A 24,862-nucleotide genomic window follows, 5' to 3' on the forward strand; every position below is an offset into this window, starting at 1 on the left:
ATAATTAGACAATAGTTATTATAAGATTATATATTAATATATATATATATATGTACACACACACACACACACACACACATTAATTGTCTAATGATTATTAATCATAATAATCAGTCATAGCAATGTATCTCATGGTTAAATCAATCCAACTGAAGCTACAACATTAACAATTTGAAAACGCCTACAAAGTACTTTGAAGAATATTTCTAACTCAAAGCTAGATCTAAAACCCCATTAACACCGATACCTTAATGAAGTAACAAAGAAAATACTTCACTAAACCTTATTGTCTAATACCATATTTAAAGGAGATGGGATATCTAAGAAAAAGTTTCAAACTCACCAAGATATTCTATAGCGTAAAAGTGGACATGTCATAATTGGTAGAAGATATAAGGTGGCAAGTCTTGTTCCTCGTGTGATTACTATAATGAGCATCAAATTGACACAATAAATTAATCATGCCCACATTCTTATCCTAACCATAAGAATTTTTATAGGGTCACTTGTGTACTCAACATTTTTGGTGAATGGATTGTAAGTTAACCTTATGCATCATTGGTTGGTTTGTCTGTGTTGGTTTTTTGGGTCATTGATGACAAAACAACGATGGTAAAAAGTGATGTCAAAAAAAAGATGCTAACAGATTTTATATTTTCTAAGATTTAGCAAAAAACAGTGTCAGATCTTCAAATTTTATCCTTTTCAAACCAAAGATTAAGATTTTGAAACTTACAGGTCTATAGTGATACTATCAGGCAAACAAATATATAACGAGATCTCTCATAGATTGGAGCACTGCTGCTTACTTATTTAATGCTTGTGTTATGCTTAGGTTGAGATATTCATTTTGACAAAAAGTATGTCCAAAGAAACAAAGACAACAAACTGGTACATACGTACGTACATACCTACATACATACATAAGGATGGCATGTCCAAAGAAACAAAGACAACAAACTGGTACGTACGTACATACATACATAAGAATGCCATGTCCAAAGAAACAAAGACAATAAACTGGTACATACGTACATACATATATACATACATATCAAGTGGAATATTACATTCTCATTTGCACATATACGTTGTTATGAATGGTTGGAAAGTGTAACCCCGTTAATGAATAAGTCAGTCTTGACCAAGCTTTGTGTACAAGTATGATGCACACGCTTCAACCTCTTACCAGTTCTTTTTTTCTGACCACAGGTGGGTGTGGAATAAGAATAAACTATGTTCCCCCAAGTTTCCAATACGGGGATGATGAGGGACGGTGGCACGGGTTTCCGGGACAACAAATTTTTTTGGCAATTTTGGGGACGGGGGGGGACGGCAAATGGGGATGACTATATATATATAAGAAAACTTTAAAATATACATTGAAATTTGTAAATATACATGTCATTCATATGAACTAAGCACAAAGCATGTCATTTAAACATTATAGAACCATAACATACAACATTTGAATGCCATCTATGAAATAATATCCGATTTTACTATTTTAGTACCCAATTGTCAAAATGCATATCAATACAATATCAGAGAACATTGAACAATGAACATTAAGTTATTAACAATTGTCAATATCATAAGACTCATAATGATAAGCATGATAAATCTGAAAATCAAAATCAAAATATGCCCAAAGCTATAGGCCCAAAGGGTAGAGGGCTGCCATAAAGTAATAAGTATCATATTATCAATGTATCATAATCATGTTCATATTCAACATAAAAAGCAAAACATAGAAAATGAAGTAGACTGCTGCTCCTATTCTGCCTCTACTGCCATGGCATCAAAATCAGAGTCCTCCTCACTGTCATCCTCCACAGGAAGCGTAATCTCATCTAATGGAACCCCAACCATTCTTGGTGTTGTGTCATCCTCATCTATCTGGGCCACATCCTCAAGCTCAACATCCCATCACAAAGTTGGTGTTTGCCTATACTCTGGAGTTTGATGATCGGCAAGTCGAAGAGCATGATGCACTGTCACTAGCTTCTCCGCTCTTTTAGAGGTAAGTCTATTCCTCTTGATAGAGTGGATATATGAATATGTGGACCAATTCCTCTCTACAGCTGAAGAACTAGCAACCTGTGAAAGGAGGCGACTGGCAAGTATTTTTAACTCAAGTGTATCTCTCCCATGCCAGGTCCACCATCCAATAGGATCCTTCTATGCCAAAACAACTCTATCCAACCTTGCTTGTAGCTTACCCAAGTTTGGGCCACGAAGGTTGGTGAAATCAAGGAATTGTGCACGAAGAGTAGAGGCATCTTGAGCTGAATACATCTTATCAATTGCTCTTGTGAAGCCATCCAAAATCTCAGGATCATCATATGGAAGGCCCCTTCCACCCAACTGTGCATACCATTTGGGATTTAGAGCAAAGGCTTCCATATGAAGCAGGGTATTCATCATGTTCCACCTCCGCGTCACAATAGGCCTAATATGCTCCTCATAAAAGCCCAATGTAGGATCCTTTGTTGCAACAATTCTCTTCATCTTACCCAACATGCTATCAATAGTCTCATAGATCTCTCCCAAACTAGGAGCATCAGTATCAGCATATCTAATGACATCAACAATGGGTGCTGTGACAGAACAAATATATCTACAACATCAAGCTACCAACAAAAATAAAAATCAGAATTAGAATTTTACGAATTTTAAGACTATTAGTAGGAAAATCAGCAAGCAAAAGACTAATAGTAAATTTAAAATTTAAAAATCAGCAACTTACTTCATTGTGGACCACCAACTCTCTTCAAGGATCCTTTGCCTCACCGCTTTTCCTTCAGAGGACTTAGAATGAGGCCATCGTCCCCACTCTGGATTCACCACCATCAATTGAAGGGCCTCATACACCTCAATCATCCTCTCCATCAAGATGAAATATGTGCAATACCTATAGCAACAATTAAAAACTTAAAATTTAAACTTAAACATTAATGATTAAAATTTAAAACTAAAAGCATCGCATGTAAGTAAGCTTATAAATAATTTTTTTAAATAACTTAAAGTTAAAACAAACTAAAAGTAAACTATAATTATAATTGACATACCTTGTCTTAGCTGGTTTGAGGAACTCCTTCTTAGAGAAGGACCTGAATAGAGCAAGTGAAGTGTGGCGGTTGCAAATAAACATTTGCACTTCTCTAGCTTCTAGCACTGCTTGTTTCACCCATTCAATCTTCCCTATGTCCTTCAATGCATTGTTCAGGGAATGAACACAACAAGGGGTCCAAAATATGTGCCTATAAGCATCCTCTATCATCAAACCAACTGATTTGCACACAGGTGCAGAATCTGTGATAACCTATACAACATTAGATGGCCCAATCTCCTCTATGGCATCTCGCAAAATGGTGAATTGAAATTTTGCATCCTTTTTCTTTCTTGAGCAATCTATGGCTCTCAAAAAATAAGAGCAGCAGAGAATGTGACAATGATATTGATGAGTGGCCGATGTCTAACATCGGTCCACCCATCCATCACAATAGAGCAGCCCGTCCTAACCCAAGTACGTCTCATATCCTCAAATAACAAAGCAACCTTTGAGTACTCTTCATCTAGGATAGTAGTTCGTAGCTTATGCTCACTGAAGGGTACAAATGAGGAATTCATGCTCAAAATATCTTTCACCATTTGTTTATAATAAGTGGAACGGGTTGCATTATATGGGATACCATTAGCAACAAAGAATCTACCAATGGATGCCTCACACTTTTCCTTTGCCTGTGCATTAAACATACTTTCCACCAAGCCCTTCTCACCACTACTCATCTTTCTCTTCCCTCTAGAGCCAGTGGGGCTGCCACTAGTACCAATGGCGGATGAAATATGCCTAGATGATTGTGAGGAAATGGATGGTGATGTCATTGTCAAATTTTACCCCTCCATTTCAACCTCTAAGTGCAATCTTTGGCATTCTAATTTTTGTTTATCAATCAGGTTAGGACAAGCTTTGACTCCTTGGCATGAAATACCTAAAAAATGTGACTTCACTCTTGTATAGCTGCCCTTAAAATCATCAAGAAAAACATGGCAATCCCACACCCTAGTCCCTCCCGAATTCTTTTTATCTTTGGTCGAGGTGTGACATATTGGAGAAGAGGTTTTTTCCTATTGAAAGGACCCTTTGCAAAATTCTTCATAATGGCGGAAGGACATTTAAACAAATCAGCTTTAGGATCAGGTTTTCGCCTAGTGTCACTACTAGGAACATCAACCCCTACATTTTCTTCTTCACTACTACTACTCGTACTCCCACTGCTGCTCATTGTGTTTAAATATGCAATTGAATAGATATATGAGCTGAAACAATAAAAAAAAAATTTAAAAATCAGACTTTGCAAGCTGCAAATTTATTAAAAAAATGATAGATGAAAGCACAAAGAGTTTTATACTTACTTGGTGGACAAAATAGAAGATCAAACCCTTGGTCAAGCTCTTGGAAGCAAAAATATTACCTCCTCTACTTGCAAAATGAAAACTCCAGCTGGCTGCAACATAAAATGAAAACCAAACAATTGTTAAAACAACTTAAATGTGTGGAGTTATATACATTTTAGGGCTTTTGGAGGAGTGGAACCCACTAGCCGACCAAGAAGGAGGCTTTAAAAGTTTCTTTAATGTTTTTTTTTAAAGTAATGTGCATATAAAAAAGGGGGACAGCCGGCCATACCTGGTACGGTCGAGGGACGGCTAGACGTCCCCTTTCCATACCAAGTACGGCTGGCCATCCCCTTTTTTTCCCCCCCGCATCCCCAAGTTTCCGAAACGTCCCTGGCAAAAAAAGGTCTTTTGGGGACGGCTGGGGGATGTCCCATACCCGTCCTTGGGACGTCCCCGTCCCCGAAATGTCGGGTTTTAGGCCAGGTACATGTCCCCAGGGAACATAGAGAATAAACAATCTGCATCATCTCTATCTGTTGGGTGCACAAGCATTAATCAGACAAAGTCTGTATAGCAGACAACTACAGGCGTACGGCTTTATCTTTGAAAACAAATGAATAGAATCAGAAATGATTGTTGAGTTTAATCTTTTTGAGACAGGTAGTTTCATCAGTTCTGCCACCTGTATAATTTTGAACAAATCTTCTTCTTCATATTGTTATCGGGTTAAAGGACTAATATAAATGATATTATAATTTCTGGAATGTAAGTTGCTTTAAAAAGTTAACACAGTTTTTCAAAAGGCCACATTAGATGATAGTTGGTGGCAGTTGGAAGTTTGCTCCTAACTTCTTCAGACAGTTTAATATTTTTTGTTTATATAAGATGGGGAGTCTTTTCCGATAAGGCATGAGAAGTATGAGTAAGTGAGATAAAAAGAAAATGAAATCTGTAAACTGATCTTGACAGGAGAAATCTAAATCAGTTCTGATAAGGTCAAATAAATTTTGGAGAATAGCAGAGACAAATTTCAAAAAAGAAATTTGATTTTTCTGAGAAGAAATTCATCTATAGAAGGAAGCAAGACATCTGTCGCAGAGGTTATATTACACAGGTATAATACTTTCAATATATGCAGTTTTTCAATTGATTTCTTCTATCAATACTTGAATGCTTTGTCACAAACTGCAAAATACATTTTGTAGAAAGAGTCATCAAAGGTTTATCACTGTCAGAAATTTATTCACTTGCAGTATTGAACTTCCAAAGGGTACATTGGGATTCAGTCAAGATCTATTCAATTCATAAAGTGCAATCTCACAGAACTTCAACTCAGTTTTATTTGTACAAGGTGTGTCAACTTGTTGTAGAGGAATATGAAAAGCTCTAAAGTAAATTGAATCATAAATCATTTCTTTATTATTAATGAGTTGATGCTCATTTAAGAGTCACTGCTCTGGTGGAAAGAGTTGTAGCTCTAAGAATATGAATTGAAGCTCCTAAGGGCCGAAGCCCTTAAATAGTGTAATTGGTTCAGATTCGAGGCTGGATTAGGAAAGTAGATCCTAGTAGTCTTTGTGTTGGTGGTTTTGCCTGCATTGGTTTTCCACATTACTTCTTGTGTCTTCTCTTGTGCACTTTTATTTTGATGCTGGTCTTAAAATGAAATGCTCATGACAGTAAACTAATCAACAAAGTCAAATTGATTTCAAAGTTATTATACACTCCTGATTCAACCCCCCCCCCACTACTCGCGCCCCCCCCCCACCACAAGTAGTGTAATTGTGTTCTACAATCTGTCCAACAATACAAAGACCAATTGGAAATAGTGGAACAGAGAAGAAAGAAAAGGTTCGCCACAGCATCATGACTGATAATTGTTATTATATCCTTCACAACCATGGTATCAATGCTCAAATAGGGCCTTGAAGAATTAACAATAAGTAATAACAGAATAGATGAGATGAAACACATACAATGACATATTAGATGCAATGTACACACAAACAAAAGCAATGGCACATATGTTGCAAAACCAAAACCCTAAACTCTGAGGCCAAAACTTCACCCGCATTGAAGAACAGGAAACCAAAATCAACCACAAAAAAGAAAGTGCCTTCACTAGGATATGACAGAAGAAATAACTATGATCTAAAAAGCTGTAATACCAGTCACCGGAAAACTCTAAAGAGGTTAGGTTATTTCAGGTCATTGGCCCTGCACCAACAAAATTTACCAGACAAAGAAGTTGTGGACTACATCACAGATAAGGTTAATGTAAAAGATAATCAACCAAAAATGATTACAAATTTGCATAAATTGATCAAATTTCACATTTAAAGTTACCATACAAACGCCCTTCATAACAACAAAACAAAAAGGCAGGTCTCTAAAAATAATCAAGTGTGCAAACAAACACAACAGACACATTGCTTGCAATAATAGATAAAAAACAATTTGACTAACACCAAAAATGGACTTCCACCTCTACGAATATAAGGAAAATAAAAATTCTCTAATTTTTAAATATAACTTAGAAAATCCAGTTTCATCTATGTCAAATAAGTTTGCAAAGTTTGTGAAAGAGATGTACCTACAGGACCAAAGATAACATCAGCCTCAATGAAATTACTAACGTTTTCAGCTCTACTGCAAAGCACTGCAAAATCAAAGTATTGAATAAATAACAACAACCGGACTGTCAAAACACAATACAGAAAACAATGCACAATTCCACCAGCAAATAATTAGATTCTCGGATACTCAGAGCTTCAGAAAAAATAAAATGGATATTGAAATTTGAATCCATTTCTTCATTTGTGAAACAAGAGTAAAACTGAGTTAATCAAAGCTTCAGGAAAATTGCAATGGATAATGAATCCATTTCTTAATTCATGATATACAAGTGTAGATACAAGTATCCAGAACAGAACTAAATTATCTAGAAAATGTCTTTTCAAGATGAGAATAACTAAAAAGAATTTTTGCCTTCAAAAACAATCCTTCCTATAATAACACGTTAATTATTGCACCTTATACAAATAGAAAGAAATAACCCTAACGCTGAATACAATTGAGATCTATGGATTATTCATGGACCTGACCAGCACTAAATATTGCATTAGGACAACTCAAATAATATGGAAAATATTACAGAAACTAAGGAAATCTATACAAAGATACTTTCCAACATGTAGGTACACAACTATACTTCAATAGTTATAGTTACCTACAGTTGCTGAACAGCTAAGAAGAATAAGACAAACTACGAAAAGCATACTAAAGCCATAGGTGATAACAAGGGAATCATGGGAGAAAAATTACATAGAATTTTCTTACAGAAAAAGTATACATTAAGCCACATGGATGAGTTATTTTAAAACAATATACAAATAACCTCCAAAACCTATAACCATAAACTTACAAAGTTTCAAGGCAAAACCTACATTGGTGGAATCTAAATCATAGTGTTAAGCCATTGGCACTATTCCAAGATTACTCAGCCAGGGCCTCCAAAAGTATAGAGAGGTTTATAGATATAATGAAAGAGGGGTACTTGGTGACCTGGAATGCAATTAGGTTAAAATTTGATGTCCCCCAATCACATTGGAGGACTTGACTGTGCTTAGTGAGGCTTGCTCTACCCTCTCCCTTCTCAAACCCTGTGATACTGTTGAAGATAGATTCACCCTCTTCAGACGGCCTGTTGGATCCATTCTCCCCCATGTTAACACTAAAACCATTTATAACCATCTTGCTGATAATGAGGACATCCTTGCCCATTTCAATGTTTGCTGGAACTCTATTCAAGATGCATCCTCCTGGCAGAAAGTTCTTGAGAACCTTTGAAGCAGACCTGTTGAACCAAAAACAAGTGTTTTTTATGGTGTCTACTTTTACATTAGCTGCCTATTCTTAAACCTGATGAGGAACCCGAGATTTGCTCATCTTACAGGCTGCTTGAGACCATGAAGCATATCTTTAACTGTTTCTCTGCAAAGGTAATTTGGAATATATTTGGAGTTTCTGTCAACTGTAATGTCATTAGTTGGGAGATTCTAGTGAGTTGTGTGTCTAACCTAAAGAAAGATGTTAATGTCTTTTCGTCTATTCTTTCAATTGAAATTATATGGTTGATTAAAAAATTTAACAATGATGATGTGTTTGGTGGTAGAGATAAAGTGCTTACGAAGTCTCTAAGGAGACTCATAACCCTTAATGTTTGTTAGCAGGTCACAGTGACTATGAGGCTTGCACGGATAAAGTTTGAGTGACTACTTCAAGATGCTTCAACCAGGGTGCTCACTTGTGAGATCTCAAATGGGTTTATTAGCTCCAGAAATTGCACCCTATCTCAAGCACCTAAACACTAGAGATTTATGGAGAACATGGGTTCAGTCAAAGGGGTGGCTGGGCTATAACAAGACTGAAACTCCGGGTCCTAGGCCGGTTCCTATAAGTTTTAAATGATCAATCACTTTAAAAATGGAAAGATCAACGAAACTTGTGAAGAAAAGGGGTAAGAATGACTTATAATTAAGAAATGCATAGACAAAAATGGTGATACAGTAAACAATTTTGAAGTGAAAATAGTATTTCCTCAAACACAAGTTGAACCTTTAGCATTTTATGAACTGATAAAATCTCTGACACATTGATCTGCACATAAGTAATTCAAAAGAAGACCCAATATTCGAAGATATTAAAAGGAACTTAAATCACATTTAACACTTGCAAAAAACTAGTACAACTTCTGACCTGTATAGAACAATAACAGTCATGAAAAGATGCTTAATGAGATGAATCTTAAAGGTTTCCGAAAGAAAATGCTATAAGGAATATCAAGCATTATCCTGCATAAAAAAACATGACCCCAAAGATAGATCTCAAATGTTCAATATATTTCTCGATGGTTCTGAAAATACATCTCCAATCTGAAACAATACTGAAAAAAAAAATGATAGCAACCTAAAAATCTCTCCTGCATACTGAATGAATTTTCAAGTACAAGTGATGGAATATGTCAAAATCCTCCTTCACTACCAAATAAATGATGCCTAAAAAGGAGGAACCACCTTGGGTCGAGCAGAAACAAACTTCCCCTAGAAAAGGTCTTCAGAAAGTTCCAAAAAGTGCGATTATGAGTATCAAACTGTTCTTCCATTATGACAAGTCAAATATGGACTCTTAGACCTCCAAAAAAGACTCAAAAACACATTAATACTCAAATTGCAACTAACAATCAGTCGAAACCACTATAACTTGTGACTTGATCACAACAAAGACCTCTTTGCATGACTTGACTAGAATCCACATGACGACCTCCAAGCTATAATTCCTCCAAGTCTTTTGCCTTTACAAATCTTCATTAATAATACTTATTACTTGTATTATCCTATTGATTTATAATTCATCAATAAAGTTAATACTAATTACATTTGAATTTAAAAGTATTATTAATAAATCTGAAAATACAAGGACTACATATAACAAAAATCCAACTCTTCTTGTGCAAAACTAATCGCTCCTATCACATGCAGATTTTTTTTTTTTAAATCTAAACCGACCCCATCAATAAAAACAACACAATTAATAAAAGTATTAAGGAATTCGGTTTTCATGAAGAAGAGAAAAAAATTGGATATCCACAAGCCACGTAGTTGCTCTCTCTTCCATCTGTTTAGAAGGATAACCCTAAAACAAAATGTATGCTCTTTCAAAGATCATTTTGCATTCCCTGGAAAGAAGAAAAATAGGAATCGTAGGATTTTTTGGAGAATATCTCGGTCTGATCGTCATTGTTGCTGTTTGGACGCTATGGCTAGACATTATTTGTCGGCCTATTTGCAAGGGATCTACAACACCATTCTCAAGGGTTTTCACTTACAACTGTAAGTTGAATTTGTTAGGGTTGCAACCTGAAATTTTCTTTTCCCTCAGCAAAAAAAATGACTCTTTATCTGATGTATATTTCATTCTAATCAGGCCGCTATTCTTGAGAAAAATTGGAGCTATTATGTGGTTCGAGTCTGGATATTTTTGTGCATTTTTCCTATTGTTTTGAGCGACTATGGAAAGAAACACGGGTGTTTCTCTTTTACTAGATCTGCTATCAATAAACATGGCATCTTCAATCAAAAATGTCTTCCTCTTTTCCTGGCGTCATTATGGAGTTTTCATTGTTCACAGTCGTAACTTCTTAGTGCTATTTTATGGGTCAACGTGGCTTGATTCTAGAGTTTGTTGTATAAGAGTGTTTCCTCTTTGATGCCGCATTTATCTATTGAGTCAACATCATGGATAGAGTTTGTTTTATATTTGCATTTAAACAAGTATTTTTGGAAACTTTTACCTCCTTACAGCCGCGACTTTTACTATTGAGTCAGCACCATGGATATCATAGGGCTAATGTCATTTTTGCTTTGTTTACATTACCAAGGCACTCATTATTGTCATTTGTCTTTCTAGAATTTTACAACCCTATTCTGTGACATAACCCATGCTTCTAGAGGCCATTTCTTTGCTGCTATAGTTGGGTATTTCAATTTCAAATACCATTTTGAAACGGTGTTGTGATCTCTTGCATTTGACATCTTTGCATTACTCCTTTTATGCTGCATTTTTCTCATGAAGATTTTATGCTACTAAATAGAGACTCTCATGACTGGGTCTTTTGTTGTGCCAATGTTAATGTGAATCTCACCAAATCTGGGAGATTACTATGGTGCATCCTTTTTTGCTCTTCTCTAAAAATGGCTTTTGTTTCAGGTTTTCAGAATGCTGAATGACTCTTGAGTAATCTGTATAATACACTAATATTACCCATGTTGTTGTGCTACTATCAAAAGATTGAACATTATAGGCACCAAACTAATTTCTCTTTTATCCATTAATTTTGATCACTGAAAAACACTTGTCATTATGGCATTGCTCTGATTTGGCTACAACAGATGTCATTGTTTTTGAATGTTGGTTATCATGATTCTAGTTGCTCACTGTTCAGCTGATGGCATATGGAAGTATTTTTCTTCTTCCAACACAATGTATGACTCCAGCATGAATGTTACTATCTGTATATCCCAATCAAACTCATTGGCCTATGATATTGATTCCCTTGTTGTTACTTTAATGAAGCTGCATCCTTGCTGATTTCAGCATTCCTTTTCAAAGTTGTAAAATAGTTGTAAAGTTTTAGCACAATATTACTGATTCCCTTGTTATTATATTGCTGATACGAGATTTGTTTAGATCCATTGGATCTAACATCTTTCCTATTATCATGCAAGATTTGGAGGCTTAGAGGGAACGTGATGTCGGACAGCAATCAAGTGGGAACGAGAAGGCACAATTCGACCAATCATTATAGGCAATGATTGGTGCCATGACCCTTTCCTTACTCTTTTAATTCTATCATGTTATTCATTTTGATAGAGTAGGAACATGTAGCAATAGTCTAGGGGCTACACTCACAGTAAATTGTGTGAGAGACATTTTACTTTCAGCTTTTAAATCATTTCATTGTTCAATGATTGTAAATATCAATTGCACTATTATGATAAATAATACAAGGACATTGTCTATTCTTTTGGCACATAATGAACATGATCTCAATATGCATGAACTGAATGAAGATGTAAAATGCTCATGCAATTTGTATGAGACCTTTGCAATTCATTAGGACTAAATTTGAACATGAGTAAAAATTTAGTAATATTTTTGGTGACTTCTTGCTGATTGTCTACCTACTAGACATTTGACGAGCTACCTCTGCTGTCGTTGGTCATCAGAGTCTGAGATTTATGCATTCCTAAGACCTAGACCACACCTAACACAACTTCTAAAGTTGCTGGTTGGGTTTGGAATGCATGTGGATGAGCCTAATGAGACCTAAAACCTCTGGTTGCACTGATTGACATGCATAATTAGACTCAAGGATCAACTTTAGAAGTTGAAACTTTCATAGTCTTGCATCTTAGCTATGCATCTATTAATGTATGAATTGAATGGATGCAGGTGATCAGTAGATGTATGGGTATGCATATAGCTAGGGTTTGACAGCAATGTATGAGTATGGAACTCATGGTGTGACTTCAAATAACTGACACTAGGTGTGTGCATAAGCATACATGCTCTGATTAAGTGTATGCACTCAACACATGCTTTAATACACGTATGAATGAGATGGACGGATATGAAAATAAAATTTGATCCTGGACCAGCAACTTGACCAAACTGAAAACTTAAAGAAAAATAGGGAACTAACCTAGGAAAGAAAACAACTGACATGTGCTTGGACAACACTTAGGAAAAACCTAAACTAGAATGCAGACACACATATTGAAAACCGGAAAAACTAACCTAATACATACAAAATAGGAATGATAACTCATACCTCAAAACATGGCTTGAGGTGAATCCCATTCACAAGGATTGGTAAAACATCTCCCTCCATTGTAGCAAGCTGAAATGCATTGTGTTCTTTACATGTGAACAAACTTGTTATGGGGACCTAGTCTACTTTTCAAAACGTCCCACTTAAGAACGAGATCTCCTTCTTTGAAGCTTTTGGGTCTAGACTTCTTATCAAACATCCTTTTAGTTTGAATCTTCTGGTACTCCATCTTATGTAATGCACTACACATTTCTTCCTCCAACTCTAGCAATTAAGCATATCTCAGCCTCAGTGGACCATCCTCTTCAAAAAGCATTAAATTATCAGCTATCTCCAATGAAGGAAATTCTGTAGATATAGGTAGCTTGGCTTGCTTTCGATAAACTAGAGCATGAGGTGAATTGCCAAGAATTTGTTTAGGAGTTATTCTATCAAACCACAAGGCTAATCTCAGCTTACAATGCCAATCTTGCTTGTTTTCTTCTAAAGTCCTTTTTATTATCCTCAACAAGTTTTTATTGGTACTTTCAGCCAAACCATTACCTTGAGGGTAATAATTTGATAAGTGTTGAGGTAGACACCATTTCTCAAAGCCCAATTAGTTGTTCTAGTCCCAACAAATTCTAAAGCGTTATCTGAGGTTATAGATTCAGGGACCCCAAACCTGGTAGCCAATTCATCATAAAAATTTGAAACAAAACTTTTGTTTGCCTCCCTTAGTGCTACAACTTTTGTCCAATAAGTAAAGTAATCTATGACAGTAAGGATCCATTTGTGACCAGCACTGGAATTTGGATTTATAGGACCCACAAAGTCGATGCCCCATTTCAGAAATGGTTGATCAACTAAAATAGGATGCAAGGGTAAAGCAACCAACCTCTCCTTCCTAGTAAACAACGCACATTTCTTGCATTTCCTTGCCCATGCATGAGCATCTTTGAACAGATTGGGCCAATAATACCCAACCCTCATAATTCTATAAGCTGTTGTTTTTGGGGAAAAGTGACCCCCTGCCTCATGAAATTGCTCCAAAAGCTTGTTGGTCTGATTATTATCAATACATCTGAGGAGAACACCATTCATGTTTTTTCTAAACAAAACACCTTCAATTAAAACATAGGGTATGGATTGTAACCTGAAATATCTTCGCTTGGCTCTATTAAGCAGTGGAGGACACTCCCTGGTTTTGCAGGAAATGTATCATTTTTACCAACCAGCTAACTGGTTGTTCATTTGCAGCATCTGAATCACCATTAAATAGTGTTATTTCATTATCACACTCTTCATCTTGTAAGAGCCGATCCACCATTTGTTCACATAACCCCTTTCCCCTTACTAATTTGGTGATTTTTATGTCTACATTGTACTCCATCAGCTTAGTAATCCAACCTGCATGCTTTTCGTTAAGATCTTTGCTAAGAAAGGAATCCTTGACACTTGGGTGCAAAACCATAAGGTGAACTTTATTATTAGACAGCAAATGCCTAAACTTTTCAAAACTTTTAATAATAGCAAAAGTGTGCTTCTCCACAAAACTATAGCGTTGCTCATAGCTTTCGAGACCTCTGTTGTAAAAAGTAATAGGTTGTTTGTACCCTTCCTCATTTTTCTGTACTACAACAATTAAAATAGCATCCATACTCCCATATGCATATGAAATGAAATCCTTGGAAAAATTAGGATTAACCAAGCTTAGAATTGATGACAAAGCTTCTTTTAACAATTGAAAGCGTTGCTTACCTTCTTTAGTCCATGTAAAAACTGTATTCTTTTTAAGCATTGTTGTGAGAGGCTTAGGTAAAGCAGCAATGTCAGGCATGAATCTTCTCACAAAATTTATTTGTCTAATGAAGATTTGAAGCCCCTTTTTCTGGCTTGGCAAAGGAAGCTCAAGTATTGCTTCAACTCTTTCCGGATCAACTGTTGCAGCTTCCTTTGATACAATGTGACCTGATAATTTTCCCTCATGCACAACAAATATACATTTTTGGGGATTTAATGAGATTCCAAACTATCTACACCTCTCAAAAACCGACCTCAAATAAGCAAAATGATCAACATCCTTTGAGAACACAATTATATCATCAAGGTACACCAAAACCATTTTGCACAACAATCCCTTTAAGATCATGTCCATTGCCCTCTGAAATGTGGCACCAGCATTAGATAGGCCAAAAGGCATTCTTTGATAAGCCATCGTAGCCCATTTTGTGGTAAATGTTGTTTTATACTGGTATTCTTTGACTTGTACCTAATTATATCCTGAAAAGCTGCCAAGTAATGAGAATCTTGCTGAATTAGCATCAACTTGGAGTATTTGTTCCATTAAGGGTAGTGGATAAAGATCTTTTAGTGATGCTCTATTTAAATCCCTAAAATCAACACATAGTTTGATTTCTCCGTTTTTCTTTCTTACTGGAACCAAATTAGAAACCCAAATGGTGTGTTTGATTTCATAAATGATACCACCTTCAATCAACTTGGTCAATTCTTTGAACATTAAAGGTTCTAACTTGTGGTTGATAGGCCTTAGTTTTTGTTTTACAGGCTTAGCATTTGGAAGTAGCTCAATAGCATGTTGGGCTATATCTGGATCAAAACCCTTGAGATCTGAATACTCCCGAGCAAAAGCATCTGGATACTGGATTTTTTTTGTATAAATCAGCAAATTCAGATTTTTCCTTTGCTATACAAATTTTACCAACCTTCAAAAACTTTCCTTAAGCTACTTCAACACTTTCATAATGTTCTTCCTTTACATCCATACCAGATTTATTTTTCCTTAACTCATCATCTCTGCTGAAAATAGGCTCCATAGTGACCAAAACCTTCGGAAGTTTATTTGACTTAAGCTAAATAATCTAATCATCGTAATACTATTTCAGCTTGTCTTGATTTGTAACAGAAAATACATCTTCCAACAGAAAACTAAGAATTTGCTCATCACTGTCAAAAACTTGCCAGTTAGTGTTATTATCCGAAATAGATGGTCTTACTACAACCTTGACATTCTGTTGGATGTTCTCTTTCCTAATTTCCGTAGGTATGTCAAATTGAGCACCAATTGTTGCAAGTCTATCAGCTTGTTGATTTTGATTTCTTGGAATAGAGAGAATATTTAAGGCAAAAACTCTTCAATGATATCCCAAATGTGATGTTTATACAACTTCAAGGTGTCGTTCTTTGCTGCGTTTAAATCTCTTACTTGATTGACAATCAACTCATTGTCGCCATATGCCTTTATACATTCAACTCCTCTTTTCTTTGCCCACTCCAAACCTTGAATCAAACCCTCATATTTTACAATATTGTTAGAGCATGCAAAAGAGAAACGAAAAGCAACATAGTACTTCTCTCCATAAGGTGAAACCAGCATAGCACCTCCACCAACACCATTTTTTCTTTCAGACTTGTCAAAGAACATTTCCCACATCTGATCTTGCTTTTCTTGCATCTGATTTTCTGACTTGACTAAATTTGGAATAACTGCATCTTGCTCATGAATAATGTAGGTTCCCAAACCAGCATGCTTAAAATCAGAAAAATGACTTTCAACAATTTGACTTGATCCCCATTCATCAAGAAGAATATCTGGGATATCATCTAGATGAGTTCTAGTTTCCAGAGTATTACCATGATCCACTTCATCAAATGAAACTAGGTTTGCATTTATGGCACTAGGTAGGTATGGCTCAATATGATCTTTTGCAAGCAACTCTAACTTACTCGTTACCTTGGTACCATATCTAATCCTAAATAACATATGGGACCAATCAGACGATAAATACCCCCCAATCTTAGCAGTGAAATCTCTAGATAAACAAATGGCAAAATACGGCAATAAATCTATCACATAGACATCCTACTAAATAGAAAAATTAAGACAGCCATGGAGGGTAAGGCTTGCATCTTTAATGAGACCTAAAGTACTAATGGATGTTCCATCAAGCTAGACAACTCCCTTTTCCACTGGCTAGTATTTCAGTCCTAACTAATCTGTTACTTTCTTAGGCATGACCGAACTTGTAGCTCCACTATCAACCATATGGTTATGGACTAAATTATCACCAATAATTAATGAAAGATTGAAAGGCAGAGACTTAACACTCTTACTTGATTCAAGCTGGTCTCCTTGCTGGCTTCCTGTCTTTCATCATTGTGATCAATGTTTGTCAATACAGCTTTTCAAAGTTCGTTCTCAGCCTCTTTAGGAATCACCTCATTAGATAAAGCTTGCCTTAAAATATCAGTTTGCCCTAGAATTGCCATTATATCCCACATTGACATGGTCACGTTCATCCTCTTCATATTGTCTACCATACTGAATGGAACAGCAGGATGTGATCTTTGATGTGTACAAACTACAACATGGTCTGCATTGTGTTGGAATGCTATCTTTAACGGTAGGGATAGGAGTACTACTTGTAACCTCTATAGTAGGTATTGACTCATTAGTAGCAAGTCCTTTGCCTCTATTTTCCATTTGCTCCATTTCAAGAGCTCTCTTCTTTGCTCTAGTGTTGGTTGATACTAGTGAGTCATTATTTACTGTGCAGAACTCCTCTAAATGCCAGATAAGGAACACAATTCCAGGAGCATGTGTATCATGTTGTTGTTTGGGTACATCAGCAGTTGCATTTTGTTGATCCACGACTATGTTTGTACCATCAATGCCTAATTAATCATCTCATTTGTGCAAGTAGTTTGATTATGTGCTTCATTACAAGGATAACACCACTCATAATCCACAGCCAAGTTATTTTGCACAAGTAAAATGTCTTTGACTGGATCAATACCATTAAAAGGCGTTAGGTTATAAGGTCGAAAAGGCCTTTGATTGGTATTTGGCCTATAACCAGTTGTATTGGCCTAATATGGCTGCCTTTTTGCTTGAATCTGGCCTTGGTTCTGCTGCTGGTAAGGCTGATTCACAGCCTGATTCTGCTGTTGATAAGGTTGCCTAGCTTGAAATTGTTGTCTTTTCAAATTTACCAGCTCATTGCTAAAGGTTTGCATCAAGTTTTCAATCTTAAGCTGACTATTCTTAATCTCCAACAACTCCTGTGAAGAGCCTACTACAACTATTTCTTGGGTAGGAACAGAAAGTAAGGCATTAAAAGGCGGGATTGTTGATGGCATATTTGCCTAAATATTGGGGAAGATAGGCATTGGAAGCCTTGGGGCTATCTTGCATGCTTGAATAAGACAATTCTCAGCTCTAATAGCAATATCATATGCTTGAGGCAGCAAGACACCTCCCATTGATTGGATCATCACAGAAATATCACTATTTAAGCTTCTCAAAAAATATAGAAATGCATCGTCTGTTGAAGGTCTTACCAAGACAAGTATTATGGTCCAAGTCATTTGGAATCTGTTGTTAAAGTCCATCATTTGCTATTGGGGAGCACGCTTTATCGTTGTAAGCTGCTCTACAAGAGACAAATGGTTTGATTTATCTTCAAAATGCTTTGTTAGTGCATCTCCTAACGCATCCCACGAATCAATAGAGCCAACAAGTATACTTATGAACCATTGGAGAGATTTTCCCTTTAATGAAGCTGCAAGTAGTTTAACAGCAACATCCTCTTCTATGATATGATGAACATTGCACAATGTTGTAACATCTCTGATATGCTCAAATGCTATGGTTTGAGTTTCTTTGGTGAATCTAGAAAACTCTTCAAGCCAGCCAATGGTATATCATGATGCTACACAAAATTCAAGGGGCTTCCTTGATTGAAAGGCACAAATGCAAACCTTCTCGCCATTTGAGGTGGATGTGTTTCTTGTTGCTGAATAGGAGCTTTGACCAAGGCTATTAGAAATGTAAAACCGCTTGTACTTACTGCTGTAGCACTTGTACATATTGTTGTTACAGCTGAAACAACAGAAGTATCAAGTTCAAATGGATCAGTCCTTGAGGTTAGACTTGCTAAATGCCTGATAATTCTTTCACTTGACTAATTTCTCCTCCTGTAAACACGAATATCAGGTGCTGAAAGTTGTGTCCTTTTGACTTGTTTGGTCTTATAGAGAGTCCTCCCACACCTTTTTGGATTTTCCAGCAGTAAGTATTCAAAAGTGGTGGAACTTCTAGTTTGACCCTTTCTCATAAAATTTGGAACAAATCAATGATCTCTTGATAACGGAGTCTCTAGATACACAAGAATACCTCCTGAGCTATTGGATACTTTGTTGTTTGTGTACCAGAACAACAAAATTTCAAAAAACTGACAGGAAGCCCCACCAAGTGTGCCAAAACTGTTAGCTCCAGAAATTGCACCCTATCTCAAGCACCTAAACACTAGAGACTTTTGGAGAACATGGGATTAGTCAAAGGTGTGGGTGGTCTATAACAATATTGAACCTCTGAGTTCTAGGCCGGTTCCTATAAGTTTTAAATGCTCAATCACTTAAAAAATGGAAAGATCAACGAAACTTGTAAAGAAAAGGGGTAAGAATGACTTATAATTAAGAAATGCATAGACAAAAATGGTGATACACCAAAAGGATTTTGAAGTGAAAATTGTATTTCCTCAAACAGAAGTTGAACCTTTAGCAGTTTATGGACCGACACAATCTCTAACACCTTGATATGCACATAAGTATTTCAAAAGAAGACCCAATATTCGAAGCTATTAAAAGGAACTTAATCACATTTAACACTTGCAAAAAACTAGTACAACTTCTGACCTATATAGAACAATAACAATCACGAAAAGATGCTTAACGAGATGAATCTTAAAGGTTTCAGAAAGAAAACTCTATAAGGAATATCAATCATTAATTTACATACATAAACATTACCCCAAATATAGATCTCAAATGCTCAATATATTTCTCCAAGGTTCTGAAAATACATCTCCAATTTGAAACAATACGGAAAAAAAAACAATGGTAGCAACCAAAAAATCTCTCCTCAATACTAAATGAATTTTCAAGTACAAGTGATAAAATATATCAAAATCCTCCTTCACTACCTAATAAATGATGCCTAAAAAGGAGGAACCACCTTGGGTCGAGCAGAAACAAACTTCCCCTAGAAAAGGTCTTCAAAAAGTTCCAAAAAGTGTGTTTATGAGTATCAAACTTCTTCAATAAAAACAACATAATGACAAGTCAAAACGGACTCTTAGACCTCCTAAAAAGACTCAAAAACACATTAATACTCAAACTACAACTAATAATCAGTCGACACCACTACACCTTGTGACTTAATTACAACAAAGACCTCTTCTCATGACTTGACTAGAATCCACATGGCAACCTCCAAGTTGTAATTCCTCCAAGTCTTATGCCTTTACAAATCTTCATTAATAATACTTAGTATTATCCCATTAATTTATACTTCATCAATAAAGTTAATATTTATTACATTTGAATTTGAAAGTATTATTAAATAAATCTGAAAATACATGGACTACATATAACAAAAATCCAACTCTTCTTGTGCAGAAATAATCTCACCTATCACATGCAGATTTAAAAAAAAAAAAAAAACTAAACCGACCCCATCAATAAAAACAACACAATTAATAAAAGTATTAAGGAATTCGGTTTTCATGAGGAAGAGAAAAAACTTGGATATCTACAAGCCATGTGGTTGCTTTCTCTTCCATGTGTTTGGAAGGATAACCCTAAAACAAAATGTATGCTCTTCCAAAGATCATTTCGCATTCCCTGGAAAGAAGGAAAAAGGAGCCATAGGGTTTCTTGGAGAATATCTTGGTCTGATCGCCATTGCTGATGTTTGGACACTATGGTTGGACATTACTTGTCAGCCTGCTTGCAAGGGATCTACAACACCATTCTCAAGGGTTTTCACTTACAGTTGTAAGTTGAATTTATTAGCGTTGCAATCTGAAATTTTCTTTTCCCTCTGCAAAAAATGTGACTCTCTATCTACTGTATATTTCATTCTAATTAAGCTGCTATTCTTGAGGAAAACCTGAGCTATTATGTGGTTCGAATCTGGATATTTTTGTGCATTTTTCCTGTTGTTTCGGGCAACTATGGAAAGAAACGCGGGTGTTTCTCTTTTACTAGATCTGCTATCAAAAAACATGGTATCTTCAATCAAAAACCTCTTCCTCTTTTCTTGGCGCCGTTATGTTGCTCTCATTGTCCACAGTCATAACTCCTTAGTGATATTTTATGGGTCAACGTGGCTTGATACTGGAGTTTGTTGAATAGGAGTGTTTCCTCTTTGATGCCACATCTATTTGTTGAGTCAGCATCATGGATAGAGTTTGTTCTATATTTGCATTTAAACAGGGATTTTTGGAAACTTTTACCTCCTTACAGCCGCCACTTTTACTGTTGAGTCAGCACTATGGATATCATAGGGCTAATGTCATTTTTGCTTTGTTTACATTACAGATGCACTCATTATTGTCATTTGTCTTTATAGAATTTTAAAACCCTATTCCGTGACATAACCCATGCTTTTGGAGGCCATTTCTTTGTTGTTGTAGTTGGGTCTTTCAATTTCAAATACCATTTTGAAACAGTGCTGTATTCTCTTGCATTTGACATCTTTGCTTTACTCCTTTTATGCTGCATTTTTCTCTTGAAGATTTTATGCTACTAAATAGACTCTCATGACTGGGTCTTTTGCTAGGCCAATGTTAATGTAAATCTCACTAAATCTGGGAGATTATTGTCGTGCATCCTTTTGTGCTCTTCTCTAAAAATGGATTTTGTTTCAGGTTTTGGAAATGCTGAATGAATCTTGTGTAATCTATATAGTACACTAATATCACCCATGTTGTCGTGCTACTATCAAAACATTGAACATTATATGCACCCAACTAATTTCTCTTTTATCCATTAATTTTGATCACTGTAAAACAATTGTCATTATGGCATTGCTCTGATTTTGCTACAGCTGTTGTCATTGTTTTTGAATGCTGTTTATCACGATTCTAGTTGCTCACTGTTCAGTTGATGGCATATGGAAGTATTTCTCTTCTTCTGAGACAATGGATGACTCCAGCATGAATGTTACGATCTGTATATGCTATATTCCAATTAAACTCATTGGCTTGTGATATTGATTCCCTTGTTACTTTAATGAAGCTGCATCCTTGATGATTTCAGCATTCCTTTTCAAAGTTGTAATGTTTCAGCGCAATATTACTCATTCCATTGTTGTTATCATGCATTCTTTCTCTTGTACACTTATGTTCGATTTGTATTACCGCTTTGAAACATTGTTTCACACTGATTATAAGCTGCATTTTCAGAACCTTGAATGCTTATATCACTTGTCTGCTGCTTACTTTCTCTCTGCTCAAAAATCTTAACTGGTACTTTTCATACAAGAATTGAAGTTTTTGCCCCTCTTACTGTTTCTCTTCTGCTACTTCATTGTATTTGTCAAGATTAACCTCATAAGTCTTGTTTCTAATAAGTACATTAGGCTCAATAACCCTCGTGGGAGCCTACAGTTATATCCATGTACTTATTAGATGTAGGAGACTGCACAGTAAGCAAACAGGTTAGAAATAAAAAGTTTTGATATGATTATTTGCTTCCTTTACTATTGATATACCTTCCTATTTTATGAAAATGTGTAGCATCTTAGGAATATGAAAGTGATGGAGAGGTAAGATACTAGCATTGCTTAGATCCATTAAATGTAACATCTTTCCTGTTATCATGTAGGATTTGGAGGCTTAGAGGGAACGTGATGTGAGACAGCAATCAGGCAGAAATGAGAAGGCACAACTTGACTAGTCGTTACAGGCAATGACTGGTGCCCATGACCCTTTCCTTACTCTTTTAATTCTATCATGTTATTCATTTTGATAGAGTAGGAACATGTAGCAATAGTTTAGGGGCTACTTTGATGGTGAATTGTGTGAGAGACATTTTACTTTCAACTTTTAAATTATTTCATTGTTCAATGATTGTAAATATCAACTATATTGTTATGATGAATAATACAAGGACATTGTTTTGTTCTTTTGGTACATAATGTAATAAACTTTGCTAATTCTGATAAAGAATCCCAGTTTAGACTTAAGGTATTTTTTCAAATAGATGGCATGAAACCCTGGTAATAAGTTGTGATACTGCTGTAATATCCCCTCTATGTTTGATAGTTACAACTCAAATCTGAACTACTGACTTTTCGTCAAACAGTAGGTGTGCAACCAAAGAAACTTAAGCGATGAACTATTTAATACTGTTTTACTGATTGGTTAATTTGTGAACCAGAGAATAAATTGTATTATCAATGAAAATGGGTGACATTAGATTAGACATCAACAATGGCACAATATCAAAAATTTATTATCGGTCAATGTAAATAACCAACAAATTAGCTCTGAACATTAAACACTAATTGACTAGATCTCATTATTTGGAGAGATACATACATGAACAATACTATATAACATGCGATTTCGAGAGAGGGAAATACAGACCCGAGTGAAATGCTCTTGTAGAATAAATTGGAATGACGACCTGCTACTGTCAACTTCACATGCAATGCCTACTGCTGTTTCACAGCACTATTTGTGAATGATTTCGCACACCAATCTCCTTCCTAACATGAGCTCCAAAAACCCAACTTTTGACATTTCAGACTGCCGACAGTTGGAAGTGAAGAAACCCGTGAACTGCTATTAGAAAACTTAGGTGTTCTTGCAACCACCTCAAGCGCCTGTATATTGCTCCAGCTATCTCTTTCTTACTCGTTACTACTGGAAAGGTGTTCATGTGCTGCATTCATTGTGATGAGGTTCTAGACTGTCAATCATCTATTATGCATCTCACGTGCTCAGTTATTGCAGATTGGTGCTAGGAAAAAATGCAGGATAGGAATAATATCCACGTAAGACACTATTCTGTAAAAATATCTTTTACTACAAGATGGCTGTCCTCCCTGTCTGCTTGCCATCCTAAGTAAATATCTACTCAATGGTGACCTGTGCGTGCAATCCACATATACTGACCTGTATTACTCACTGTCACCAAAGAACTCCAGCTTTCTATCAGTCTCCAATGTATTCAATCAAACTCCAATACTGAAAGTGCAAATATGAGTGTCAGGTTTGCGTCCAGCCTCACTATTTTCCTTAAGGGGTTTCTCCTTGGGGAATATCCAGTCACATTCAAGCAACTTTCAGGATTTTGTAAAATAACATCAATTCGTGGCAACAATCCCAATGAAATGCTTTCCTTTTTAACTTCGAAATGAGGAGAGGCTTGAACAACTTAGCAATGTGGGATAAAAGACTATTTTGTCTTTTAGTCACTTAAGTAACTTTATAACTTTATAACATTAAAATATTTAAATAAATCACTTAAGTCACTTGAACTTTAATATTTCTTGAAATACTTGTCTTATTGTTGTGTCGTCTGAAATAGGAATCTCTCCTCATAATTTCACATGTGACCAAATACACTCTCTAAAAATAGAAAGGGTCCATCTCTGTTGCCCTTGACTTACTATACATAGTAAGTATGGCAAATGGAGTCCAAAAGACATCGAAGGAAGGTCAAATCCATAAATTGCTAAATGTTGGAGACGAATTAATCCTTAGAAGACCCTCTAACCATCCTCATTAGCCTACGAGGATCCAATCTTAGGCTAATCCCTGAAATTATGATGCTGGCAACTAATGGGGGCATTACAATCCTCCCTTCCCCAGACTGCTTGCCCTCAAGCAATCCAACAATAACAATGAACTCCAACCTCCACCTGGATCCCAAATGAAGTAGTACATGACACCCCTATTAACATTGAACCAACTGCATACCACTAACATCATTAGAACCTGTAGTATAGCACTCAAAACTTGTACTAATGATGTAGGAGTTAGAATATCACTAGAAGAATCCCCCACAAGAAATATCCTCATCCCGGTTCTCACCCATATAATATAAATTGGACTGGAATTCAGATCAACTATCCCTTGAAGAGACGTAACTACAGGAGAACCATATGCACTCATGCCAACTGTTTCGACCATAGGTGTTGCCATGTCAAAATCTGTAGACACAGGAATGTTACTAACTGCCACAACACAAAACTGAATCTTTACATAAGGTGAA

At 36.0% G+C, this 24,862-nt stretch overlaps 1 protein-coding gene across 6 annotated transcripts in view; it reads right to left on the minus strand.

Moving 5' to 3' along the window:
• LOC149551735 (Clathrin adaptor complex small chain family protein) overlaps positions 1-24,862 on the minus strand; it is a 144,643-nt gene that overhangs the window by 83,232 nt on the left and 36,549 nt on the right. For 2 of the 6 annotated variants that reach the window (XM_089787242.1, XM_089787241.1), the window contains exons 3-4: positions 6,998-7,063; positions 4,420-4,511 (exon numbers count right to left, since the gene is read on the minus strand). In XM_089787242.1, coding sequence (XP_089643368.1) covers positions 4,420-4,511; positions 6,998-7,063 — 158 coding nt within the window. Of the gene's footprint in view, positions 1-1,633; positions 2,621-2,749; positions 2,915-3,071; positions 4,261-4,419; positions 4,512-6,997; positions 7,064-24,862 lie in introns of those variants that run through there. The other 4 variants (XM_089787239.1, XR_016352804.1, XM_089787240.1 and 1 more) reach the window with 4 other exon arrangements.

This window comes from Cupressus sempervirens, chromosome 6 (genome assembly GCF_028749045.1).
Source record: "Cupressus sempervirens isolate cs-2001-9-10 chromosome 6, ASM2874904v1, whole genome shotgun sequence".
Classification (NCBI taxonomy): domain Eukaryota; kingdom Viridiplantae; phylum Streptophyta; class Pinopsida; order Cupressales; family Cupressaceae; genus Cupressus; species Cupressus sempervirens.